The 14196-nt window shown below is 28.0% G+C and overlaps 1 protein-coding gene across 1 annotated transcript; it reads right to left on the reverse strand.

Moving 5' to 3' along the window:
• Positions 1-696: 696 nt before the first annotated feature.
• On the reverse strand, positions 697-6586 carry LOC123263577. The gene is made up of 3 exons (XM_044726465.1): positions 6106-6586; positions 3328-3673; positions 697-1107 (listed from the first exon to the last, which is right to left on the reverse strand). The coding sequence occupies exons 1-3, from the start codon at positions 6316-6318 to the stop codon at positions 758-760; spliced, it is 909 nt and encodes a 302-aa protein (XP_044582400.1). The 5' UTR covers positions 6319-6586; the 3' UTR covers positions 697-757.
• Between the last annotated feature and the right edge of the window lie 7610 nt (positions 6587-14196).

The following is a 14196-nucleotide window of genomic DNA, read 5'->3' on the forward strand; positions in this document are numbered from 1 at the left end:
ATATACATATATATAATATATATAAATATATGAAAAATTGATGTGGGTACTCAAATTAAAGGTCTCGATGAGTGTAACATCGGGATGAGCTTATATCTTTAAAAATGTCAATAGTTCACAAGATACAAGGTCGTTTCTTAATTATTGACATTTTTAAAGATACAAGCTAATCTCGATGTTACTCTCATCAAGAGCTTTCATTTGAGTACCCACATGCATTTTTGATATATTTTTCATATATACATATATACAATATATATAAATATATAAAATATATGAAATATATGAAAAATTGATGTGGGTACTCAAGTGAAAGGTCTTAATGAGTGTAACATCAAGATGTGCTTATATCTTCAAAAATATCATAAATTGACAAAATACAATATAATTTCTTAATTATTGACATTTTTAAAGATATAAACTCATCCCGATGTTACACTCATCGAGACTTTTCATTTAAGTACCTACATGCATTTTTAATATATTTTTCATATATATATATATATATATATATATATATATATATATATATATATATATATATATATATATATATATATATGAAAAACTGATGTGGGTACTCAAATTAAAGGTCTCGATGAGTGTAACATCGGGAGGAGCTTATATCTTTAAAAATGTCAATAGTTCACATTTTATAATTAAAAATATGAAATTTTTTTTTATAGTCTCAATAATTGGTGCTTTTACCTTAGTACAGAATAATAATTATTGTGTACTCCGAGGGTTAATATACAAATTATAAATGAAGCGCTGATGATCGTTTCTGCCTCGGAGGCGCTACTGGAGCCGGCTCTGGAGCGCACCGCGACCTCAGCCATTTTTTCGCATGCCCAAAGTGGTAGTAGTACAAGTAGATCAGTCCCAAGGCCGCCAGGACTATCAGGAGAGTCGTTCCGACTATTATGAAGTTCAAGTACCAGTATGGAAGGATTTCTGTGAATTCTGGAGTCTCTGGAGACTCTGTGGAGCTTGAAGGCGTCTTCGTGGACTCTGGAGTCTCCGGTAGGGATAGTGGCGGGTAGTTGTCTCCGATTGTCACATCAGCGCAGCCACGGAACTCTTCCTGCGGGCCGCAACCCACTGCACCTGTAACACGTTCAGTTACTTTCTCCCTTACGACAGACGACGCTTCTGCTTTCTAAATTAGACGCTTGTTGAATGCTAATTATTGATATTTAGTTTTTAAAAAATTTAGAAATTGGAGAAATGATTACATCTTGAGAAATATCAAATTTAAAGAGTTCCCTATCAAAAAAATCCATATGGGAAACCAGCCGGGATTCCCACATGGCGTTTTCGGATAGATTCCCATATGGTTTCTTATATAGAAATCCAGAGTAGGATCCTACATAGATTCCCATATTAATCAGGCGAAAAAAAATGTATTTAAAAAATTAAAAATAATTATGAAATAATTGCTATTAATTAATTATTACATGAAATAAATTCTGAAAAAGGGATTTTGTAATTTTATCTAATGAAAAAACTGCTGGCGTCTGATGGACTTGAACCCGGTACCTCATGGGTGACAGTCTTCTACGCTACTCACTGGCCTAAGTCACGTACTTACAAGGTCTATGTTTATTCCACTTACATAAATTCACTATAGGAATCCATACTTCTGATGTGGATTTCCCATACAGGAATCCATCAACCCACAGGTTCCTATGTGGATTCCTATAGAAATTCATATTTCCTATGTGGATTTTCCATATAGGAATCCATGGATCCACAGGTTCCCGTGTGGATTCCTTTAGGAATCTACACTTCCTATATGAATTCCTATTGGTTCCTATACGAATCCATACTTTCCTATGTGGATTTCCATATAAACTCATGTGGATTCTTTGATAGGATTCCCTACTAAAAAAATCCATATGGGAAATCAGCCTGTGTTTCCACATGGCGTTTTCGGATAGATTCCCATATGGTTTCCTATATAGGAATCCAGGGTAGGATCCTACATAGATTCCCATATTAATCAGGCGAAAAAAAATGTATTTAAAAAATTAAAAATAATTATGAAGTAATTGCTATTAATTAATTATTAATTGAAATAAATTCTGAAAAAGGGATTTTGTAATTTTATCTAATGAAAAAACTGCTGGCGTCTGATGGACTTGAACCCGGTACCTGATGGGTGACAGTCTTCTACGCTACTCACTGGCCTAAGTCACGTTCTTACAAGGTCTATGTTTATTCCACTTATATAAATTCACTATAGGAATCCATACTTCTGATGTGGATTTCCCATACAGGAATCCATCAACCCACAGGTTCCTATGTGGATTCCTATAGAACTTCATATTTCCTATGTGGATTTTCCATATAGGAATCCATGGATCCACAGGTTCCCGTATGGATTCCTTTAGGAATCTACACTTCCCTTATGAATTCCTATTGGTTCCTATACGAATCCATACTTTCCTATGTGGATTTCCATATAAACTCATGTGGATTCTTTGATAGGATTCCCTACTAAAAAAATCCATATGGGAAATCAGCCTGTGTTTCCACATGGCGTTTTCGGATAGATTCCCATATGGTTTCCTATATAGGAATCCAGGGTAGGATCCTACATAGATTCCCATATTAATCAGGCGAAAAAAAATGTATTTAAAAAATTAAAAATAATTATGAAGTAATTGCTATTAATTAATTATTAATTGAAATAAATTCTGAAAAAGGGATTTTGTAATTTTATCTAATGAAAAAACTGCTGGCATCTGATGGACTTGAACCCGGTACCTCATGGGTGACAGTCTTCTACGCTACTCACTGGCCTAAGTCACGTACTTACAAGGTCTATGTTTATTCCACTTACATAAATTCACTATAGGAATCCATACTTCTGATGTGGATTTCCCATACAGGAATCCATCAACCCACAGGTTCCTATGTGGATTCCTATAGAACTTCATATTTCCTATGTGGATTTTCCATATAGGAATCCATGGATCCACAGGTTCCCGTGTGGATTCCTTTAGGAATCCACACTTCCTATGTGAACTCCTATGGGTTCCTATGTTTCCTACATGGATTCCCATATAAACTCATGTGGATTTTTTTGATAGGAAATTTCAAAAAATTTTTTATTAAGGTAAATATTAATGTTCTATATCTTGAAAAATATCAAAGTTAAAGGTTCGGGTCAAAGGACTTTTTTATCAATGATCATATGATAGGATTGATAATTCCAAAGATATAAAGCGTTTTTGTTAATAAAAAGAAGTTTAAAAATATTATACAAAATTAATAATAGGAAGAAAAGAAGAGTAACCTAATAATTATAATTATATTTGTTACCTGTTCCGTTACCACAGTCGCCCCAATTGTTACCGGCGACGTAACGCCACTGTAGGACGCACTGGCCACACGTCATGTCCTCGGGTAATTTGTAGTATGCCTCGAAGATTTTATTACCGGGTCCCGGGTAGTATCGCGCGGTTCCGTTCTTCATTTTGAGGATGTTTTTTGATAGGCATTCTTGAGTGACCTCCCGGCCTCGGGTGGTCATTGGACACACCCCGAACTCAAAGTATCCTCGGTGGTTCGCTGTTATTTGGATTTTTATGGGTATCAATTGGTTCGTTTTGTATTTACGAACTATTATACTGTTTCCATATTTTCCGCCTGTTTCATGAGCTCTAGGCTAGAATTTTTGAAATTATAACTACTTAATTTGAATTAAGGTGACATTAATTAATGATAATTTTTATAAATAGTGATTGAAACACTGGCAAAAAAATTGCATTGATTTTGAGCGTCAACGCAGCCTGAAAACGTTATTAATTCCTTAAAAACTTACTTAATATGAAATTTGAGGTGATATTAATAATTAATATCACTGTTAATAATTGAAATATTGATTTAAGATTATTTTGCGTTGATTTTGAGCATTAATGCAGTGTAAAATTGTCATTATTCCCACAAAGTAATAATCAATTTGAATTTTAACGTGATGTTTATAATAAATATTACTATTAGTAACCATTACATTGACTCAATTTTTTTTTGCATTGATTTTAAGCGTTAATCCAGTCTAAAACATAACAAACATTCTAAAAAATCTCTCAAAATTGAATTTGAAAGCGATATTAATAGCATATATCACTATTTTCCTTCAAAAAACATTGACTAAAATAATTTTACATTGATTTTGAGCGTTAATGCAGCCTAAAACTATAAATAATTCTTCAAAAGCACACTTAGTATGACTTTCAGGTCAATATTAATGACAAATATCACTATTACTCATCAATACTATCAAATTTAATGATTCTGCATTGATTTGGAGCGACAATGCAGTCCTAAAACATTCTTCATCTTATAAAGAGCTAGTTAAATTAAATTTTAAGGTGATATTAATAACAAATATTACTTTTAGCACTTAAAAAATTGACTCAAAATTATTTTACATTAATTTCGAGCGTAAATACAGTCTAAAAACATTCGTGAGCGTATCGAAAGCTACTAAAATTCAATTTTAAGGCGATATTAATGACATATATTACTTTTAGCACTTAAAAAATTGACTCAAAATCATTTTACATTGATTTTGAGAGTCAATGCAGTGTTAAATTGTCATTATTCCCACAAAGTAATAATTAATTTAAATATTAACGTGATATTTTTCATTAATATTATTATTAGTAACTATTACATTGACTCAAGATTATTTTGCATCGATTTTGAGCATTAATGCATTCTAAAAATATCCTTAAGCTCATAAAGAGTCGCTTGAAATTAATTTTAAGGCGATATTAATAATTAATATCACTGTTAATACTCAAAAAATGGACTTAAAATTATTTTACATTGATTTTGAGGGTCAATACAGTTAAAAAAATTATTAGGCGCATTAAGGACTACTTAAATTCAATTTGAAAGTGACATTAATGACAAATATTATTGTAAGTAATTAAAGTATCGACTTAAAATTATTTGACATTGGTTTTGAGCGTCAATGCAGTCTAAAAAGCAGTCTTAAGCCTATAAAAAGCTACTTAAATTCAATTTTAAGGTGATATTAATGACATATATTACTTTTAGCTCTCAAAAAATTGACTTAAAATCATTTTACATTGATTTTGAGCGTCAATGTATTCCAAAAAAATTATCACATGCTTAAAAAGCTACTAAAATTCAATTTTAAAGCGATATTAATGACATATATTACTTTTAGCGCTCAAAAAAATGACTCAAAATTTTCTTACATTGATTTTGAGCGTCAATGTAATCCAAAAAAATTATTGGCCGTATAAAGAGTTGCTTAAATTCAATTTTAAGGTGATATTAATGACATATATTACTTTTAGCGCTCAAAAAATGACTCAAAATTTTCTTACATTGATTTTGTGCGTCAATGTAATCCAAAAAAATATTGACCGTATAAAGAGCTGCTTAATTCAATTAATAAAATTCAATTTTAAGGTGATATTAATGACATATATTACTTTTAGCGCTCAAAAAAATGACTCAAAATTTTCTTACATTGATTTTGAGTGTCAATGTAATCCAAAAAAATATTGACCGTATAAAGAGCTGCTTAAATTCAATTTTAAGGTGATATTAATGACATATATTACTTTTAGCGCTCAAAAAAATGACTCAAAATTTTCTTACATTGATTTTGAGCGTCAATGTAATCCAAAAAAATTATTGGCCGTATAAAGAGCTTCTTAAATTCAATTTTAAGGTGATATTAATGACATATATTACTTTTAGCGCTCAAAAAAATGACTCAAAATTTTCTTACATTGATTTTGAGCGTCAATGTAATCCAAAAAAATTATTGGCCGTATAAAGAGCTGCTTAAATTCAATTTTAAGGTGATATTAATGATAAATATTATTTTTAGTACTAAAAATTATTTTGCATTGATTGTGAGCTTCAATGCAGTGAAAAAATTTTTTTTTCATTCAAAGATTCACTTAATATACATTAACTACAATAAATTTCCGATTTAAGATTGGATAAATTATTTATAAATTCCAAAAAAATTTCCATAAAATATTCCATGAACCACAAACATGAGCCACCTATAAAAGGTGACTAATAATAACAAAAAAAAAAATAATTTACCGGTTTAATATCCCAAGCGTCGCCACAGATTCCACAGTTTCCTTTATTCCGTTGCCATTGTCGCGTGAAACCGCCGCAATAGCACTCATTATCATTGTAATCATGAGGCGAATCAAATCCGTACCTCCACATAGAAGCCCTGGAAGGAGGCTCGATAAGTCTTCCATGTCCTTTAACACTCGCCGCAAAAATTAATACCACCCAGAGCTTCATCCTGGAGCTCTGCTTTAAAACTAACTTAATAGCAAAATATTTCTTTATATATTAATTACAACACACATATTAATTAATTCTATTTAAACAATACAATTTTAAATATTCCAGTCACAAATTTATCTAGGAATTTCTATTGTATTAATTGATTATTGAATTGACATATTAATTATATTAATTCTCCTTGAAGAATAAGAATAATTGTGAGAGGAGCGTTTGAACCGGTTGTTAAAGCCGAACTGAACTTTGTTGCCGACTTTGAGGTAAACTCCGCTGTTGAGAAACTGTACAGTTGGATAAAGTATGCATTGGGATTGGGGAAAGGAACACAGCGGAAATTCAATGCATTACCGTACTACGTCCACTTACACCATATCGCTCATCAGTAGGTCACTATTATACACTCGAATATCGCTTCTATATCGCCTAGAACAACTAACCGGCGGTGACCCTCTTTTATTGTCAATTTTTTTTTGTTTCGGAGCTTGAATATTGCTTATAGGTCAAGAAATCTTAGAATAAAGACATGTTAGGCGACAATTGGTAATAAAGCATTAAAATGGTGATTTAAAAGGCTTTTACGGGATTTTTTAACGTTTTAGACTGCATTGACGCTCAAAATCAATGTAAAATTATTTTAGTTAATGTTCGTAAGGAAAAATAGTGATATTTGCTATTAATATCGATTTAAAATGCAAATTCGGATGATTTTCAAGAGCGTTACTATGCTTTGAGGTTGCATTGACGCTCAAAATCAATGTAAAATCATTCTGGTCAATGTGTTTGACAAAAAATCGTGATTTCGTTATTAATATCGTCCTAAAATTCAAATTCGGGAGATTTTAAGATGTTTTTAAATAGCATTGACGCTCAAAATCAATGTAAAATTATTTAGTTGATGTTTTTCCAAGAAAAATAGCGATATTTGTTATTAATATCACCTTTAAATTCAAATTTGAGAGATTTACGGGGTTTGTGATGTTTTGAGACTGCATTGATGCTCGAAATTAACGTAAAATCATTCAAGTCAATGTTTTTAATAGAAAATCGTGATTTTGTTGTTAATATCGCCTTAAAATTCAAATTTCAATGATTTTGAGGAGCTTTGCAATCTATTGAGACTGCATTGACGCTCAAAACCAGTGCAGAATTATGAATATTAATAATATTGATGAGTAATAATGATATTTGTCTTTACTATCGCCTTGAAATTCAAATTTAGGAGATTTTTAATAAATTTATGATGTTGGTAGACTGTATTGACACTCAAAATCAACGCAGAATTATTAAAATTGATGGTCTTGATAAGTAATTGTGATATTTGTCATTAATATCACCTTGAAATTCAAGTTTGGAAGGTTTTCATGGATTTTTTATGGTTGAAAACTGCATTGGTGCTCGAAATCAATGTAAAATAATTTCAGTCAATGTTGATTAAGAAAAAATAGTGATATTTGTCATTAATATCGCCTTAAAATGCAAATTTGGGAGATTTATGATGTTTTGACACTGTATTAACGCTCAAAATCAATGCAGAATTATTAATATTAATGGTATTAATGAGCAATAGTGGTATTTGTCATTAATATCAAATAAAAATTCAAATTTAAAAAGTTTTTATGGGATTCTTGATCGTTTAAGGCTACATTGACGCTCAAAATCAATGTAAATTTATTTAGTCGATGTTTTTGAGAGAAAAATAGAGAAATTTGTTATTAATATCACTGTAAGATTCAAATTTGGGAGGTTTTTAAGAGGTTTGTAATATTTTGAGATTGCATTGAGGCTCAAAATCAATGCAGAATTATTAAAATTATTAGTTTTGATGAGTAATAGTGATATTTGTCATTAATATTGAATCAAAACTCAAATTTAAAAGGTTTTTATGAAATTTTTGATGATTCAAAACTCCATTCACGCTCAAAGTCAATGCAGAATTATTAAATTTGAGGGTATTCATGAGTAATATTGATATTTGTCATTAATATCAATTTGATAGTCAACTTAAGTGTGCTTTTGATGAATTCTTTAAGCTTTTGGACTGCATTGATAATTAAAATCAATGTCAAATCATATTAGTCAGCGTTTTTAAAAAAAAAAACAGTGATATTTGTTATTAATATCGCCTAAGAATTCAAATTTGAGAGATTTGTAGGAGGTTTATGATATTTTGAGACGCCCTGACGCTCAAAATCAATGTAAAAGCATTTGTTAATATTTTTGATGGAAAATCGTGATTTTGTGATTAATATCGCGCTAAAATTCAAATTTTGGAGATTTTTCAAATGTTTTCTATGCTTTTAGACTGCATTGGCGCTCAAAATCAATGCAGAATCGTTTAAGTTAATTGTGTTTATAAGTAATAGCGATATATGTCAGTAATACCGCTTTATAATTCAAATTTGGGAGATTTTTCAGGGATTTTTGACTGCAATGACGCTCAAAATCTATTCTAATTTCCAAATTCTAAATTTATAAAAAAAATAATAAACTAATAAACTTTTTGGTTAAAAAACTTTGTAAAGGATGTGAAAACAATTAAATTGGTATATCTAATCTATGTATATTATAAAAATTTATGGTATTATTATTTTTTTCTATCATCGTAGAAAATTTTTTGTGCACCTTACCAATAAATTTTTTAATAATAATTAACAGTTAAAAAAAAATTAAGTAAAAGAGAAATGTCATTTAATTTAGTCCCACAATTATAAAATTAAAAAGCCAATTAGAAAATTTCAGAAATCTAAAACAATTTAAAAACACTTTTTTTTTTTTAAATTACTAAATTAAAAAATAATTTTTTTCACACTTTTCTACAAAATTAAATATAATTTTATATAATTTTTTAATAAATAAATAAAAATTTTCTCCAAATTTACTTAGGGTCTTTATTTTTAAAAAATTCTTCTAAATTATCAGGATTTTATCCTTAATACAAATATGCATAGTAATTTAATAATTACCGATAGATTTTTGTGATTTTAAGAACCAATTTCTTAATTTAATAAATTTAAGCTATTATTTCAAAATACTTAACACGCACGCAATATTAAATATTATATTATCAAACATGTAATAAGGTAAAATATTTGTGAATATAGATATACAAATACATGGAGTGATCATATACTGGTACGTGATCATCTATTGGGGCTTTTACCTTATAGTTATCACGATGACTCAGAATATTAGTCAGAGTTAGGTGTAAAAAAATAATATAATAAAATATTGAATAATAATATTAAAAGTATCCAAGGATAAAAGTTAGAAACTACAATTATAAAAATAAAACAAGTGAAACTTATTTATAAATGAAATAGTCCGTGGGGAAAAGAGTGAACTTTTGAAATTAATAGTATAAAAAAGAAGACCGGTCTCTGTCTGGAACTCTGGAGTCGCTATTCATTCTATATAATACAAGAATCAAGGCTAATGTGTGAGGTTTTCGACCTCTCACTCCCACGATCTCACCTTTCGCGGTCTGGATACAATTTTGCCGGAAATAATATTTTTTTATTTGTCTTCTATGACTAATTCTTTTCCTTGAGACACAATCATCTTTTCTGATAAAATTATATTAGATTCTTTAGTATTAAATATTTTATTGTTGCGTGAATAATCAATAGCTTTTGAATTAATGAGACGGTAAGTAATTTATTATTATTAAGTACTAGTTTTAGGTATTTAGAGCGTGAAATTATTCTAATTTTTGTTGAAAAAATTTTTAATAAAATTTTGCTTTATTAAATAACGACTTTTGTTAAATTGCACTGTACTTTCTTAAATATTGACGTTTTTAAAGATATAAGCTCATCCCGATGTTACACTCATCAAGAGCTTTCATTTGAGTACCCACATGCATTTTTGATATATTTTTCATATTTACATATATATATATATATATATATATATATATATATATATATATATATATATATATATATATATATCAAAAATATAAGCTCATCCTGATGTTACACTCAACAAAAGCTTTCATTTGAGTACCCACATGCATTTTTGATATATTTTTCATATATACATATATATAATATATATAAATATATGAAAAATTTATGTGGGTACTCAAATGAAAGGTCTCGATGAGTCTAACATCAAGATGAGCTTATTTCTTTAAAAATGTCAATAGTTCACAAGATATTTGTTAAATTGCACTGTATTTTCTTAAATATTGACGTTTTTAAAGATATAAGCTCATCCCGATGTTACACTCATCAAGAGCTTTCATTTGAGTACCCACATGCATTTTTGATATATTTTTCATATTTACATATATATATCAAAAATATAAGCTCATCCTGATGTTACACTCAACAAAAGCTTTCATTTGAGTACCCACATGCATTTTTGATATATTTTTCATATATACATATATATAATATATATAAATATATGAAAAATTTATGTGGGTACTCAAATGAAAGGTCTCGATGAGTCTAACATCAAGATGAGCTTATATCTTTAAAAATGTCAATAGTTCACAAGATATTTGTTAAATTGCACTGTACTTTCTTAAATATTGACGTTTTTAAAGATATAAGCTCATCCCGATGTTACACTCATCAAGAGCTTTCGTTTGAGTACCCACATGCATTTTTGATATATTTTTCATATATACATATACATAAATATATAAAATATATGAAAAATTGATGTGGGTACTCAAATGAAAGGTCTCGATGAGTCTAACATCGGGATGAGATTATATCTGTGAAAATGTCAATAGTTCACAAGATACAAGGTCATTTCTTAATTATGTATCTAGAGATAGATTATTTTCAAATGCAGCCTAAATACTTATTATAATAAATTATGACTATGGGTGAAAATGATATGAAATCTTAAAAAGCCACAAATTTAAATCAAGACCTTTGCAATTATACTAAATTTTACTTAAAAAACCGATTTTATCATATGACTATCCTGGACACAAAATTTTTCTTATTCTCTTAATAATATAGATAATTATTTACATTTTCAAATAAATTCAATAAATTTAAAGTATCTTTAACGGGTGAATAATAATTTCGATAAAATAGTAAAAATTTGAAATTTTTCTAAAATGAAATTAATGTTTAAAACAGCCACAACTCGTAAACTACCCGACGGATTTAGCTCATATTTAAACTGTATCTCGGTATTGATTTGTAGAATAAGTCTACTGAGTTTCATAAAGATCGGTCAAGAACTTTAGGCGCAATCCTGCTTACATGCCGCGTTCTCTTCCGTAGATGTAAACTTTTCGGCTGATTAAACATATCCAAAAATTTTCTTTAAATTGCGACGTCCCGGCTACAATATCTACATTTCTAAAGAAATCTTCCTAAAAAATGTTTTAATTATTATATCTCGACAACAAAACGATAATGTGCTACTTTTTATGTAGATTTCTTTATAAATCTGTTGCAAAGGTAGTCTTGTAGGAATTAACATAAAATTTTGCTATAATATGTTTTATTTTGTTGAGTTAAACCGAAAAATAGCTCAAAAGTTTATATATGTAATAGAACCGGGGTGTAAGCACGATTACGGTCGGAATTCTTTACGGATCTCGATCAAACTCAATACATTTATTCTATCAACGAAAATCTTGGTCAAGTTTGAAAAAGGGGCAAATCGGTCCATTAGTTCCAAAGTTGTGGGTAAGAGAAAAATTTTTTCATTTTCATTAAAATATTAATTTAACGAGATTTTCCCAAATAAATTAAAAAGCATAATTGATAACTAAATTCTGGCAATTGTTATTTTAAAGTTCATGTAATTAGCTTCAATTTACCTTATTATAATTTCTTTTTAAATAATTTTAAATATTTTTTCTCCAGCTTATACAATCAGCAATATGAAAAATAATTATTTTTATGTGATTATCCTCGACATAACTGCATAACTAATTGTATAAAAATTCCTAGTGCAAGTTATAGCTCATTAAATAAGTAACAATTTTAATTATTAAATGTATAATTTCCCTTAAATTTATAAATTTTACAAACGTTCTAAATGTAGCATCAAATATTGTAACTATTACTATGTGTTCAAATAAACTTTTAGGTCAATGCTATTTTTCAACATAAAACATACCCAAGATTTTCTTTAATTGCGACATAAGATAAGAAAATTTCTTAAATTTGAACAAATATTTACATAATAACATAGTTATTAACTTTGTTAATAACATAATTAAGAATTAAAGTCATATTAGCTTGAAAAATATTCTGTGAAAGTCATTACATTAGTCTTTAAATTATCAGTGTTGTAATTTTATTTAAATAGTAAATTTTAGTTTAATTTTTTATGAAATCATTTTTTTAATTTTTTTAATCTATAATTTATTAATAAAAAAAAAAACTTTTGAAGTTTGTAAATTATTTAATAAACAAATAAATCATTGAATTTTTAAATAATTTTATTATTTAACAAGTAAATATTATTTATAAAGATACACAGAGTAAGTTTTGATTACAAGTTATAAATTGAGCATTTAATATTTATGTTGAGAATGAGTAACAGACCATTATTCTCTCAGTGCATTGTTACTTAAATTAATTTAAATTACCTATAAACAGTTGTGCGTTGAATAATTAAATACTTTTTTTTTTTTTTTTTTTTTTTTTTTTTTTTTAGTCTAGTAAATAGAAGATCTAATTGGTCGGTTTTTTAGGTACTAGCGCCGAATAACTCGCAAGTAATAACTCCGAAAGAAATAACTCCTGTTAATGTAATATTTAATTTTTGTGGCACTAAAATCTGCAGATATCTGACAATTTTAAATTTTTATAAATAAAATTAATTATTTAATAAATATTTTTAGACTACATTGACGCTCAAAATCAATGCAGATTCATTTTTGTTAATATCTCAGGATCTACTCGTCCGATTTTTATGAAATTTTGATATGATCTCAAGAATGACGCGTAATAATAATAATAATAATAATAATAATAATAACTAACAACCTTGTAGTAACTATGTATCTGCCGTAGCTTGTAAATTATAAATAAATAAAATTTTGCTTTATTAAATAATGACTTTTGTTAAATTGCACTGTACTTTCTTAAGTATTGATGATTTTAAAGATATAAGCTCATCCTGATGTTACACTCATGAAGAGCTTTCATTTGAGTACCCACATGCCTTTTTTGATATATCTTTCATATATAGATATATATGATATATATAAATATATAAAATATATGAAAAATTGATGTGGGTACTCAAATGAAAAGTCATGATGAGTGTAATGTCAAGATGAGCTTATATCTATAAAAATGTCAATAGTTTACAAAATACAATGTCATTTCTTAATTATTTACGTTTTTAAAGATGTAAGCTCATCCCGATGATACACTCATCAAGAGCTTTCATTTGAGTACCCACATGCATTTTTGATAAATTTTTCATATATACATATATATATAATATATAAATATATAAAATATATGAAAAATTGATGTGGGTACTCAAATGAAAGGTCTCGATGAGTGTAATGTCAGGATGAGCTTATATCTTTAAAAATGTTAATAGTTCAAAAGATACTAGGTCATTTCTTAATTAATGAAAATTAATTTAGCATTCATTTGATAATTTTAAAAAATTTAGAACAAATCAATGGCAAAAAATATTTTCAAAACTAAGAAATGCAATTTTTTAAAAATAATTTTTTTTTAAATCTAAAAACATATTCAATTTTGATATATTTTTCATATATACATATATATAATAGATAACTTGAAAATATAAGCTCATCTTGATGTTACACTCATCCAGAGCTTTCATTTGAGTACCAACAAGCATTTTTGATATATTTTTCATATATACATATATATAAAATATATAAATATATGAAAAATTGATGTGGGT

The sequence above is a fragment of the Cotesia glomerata genome, linkage group LG4 (genome assembly GCF_020080835.1).
Source record: "Cotesia glomerata isolate CgM1 linkage group LG4, MPM_Cglom_v2.3, whole genome shotgun sequence".
Taxonomy (NCBI): Eukaryota; Metazoa; Arthropoda; class Insecta; order Hymenoptera; family Braconidae; genus Cotesia; species Cotesia glomerata.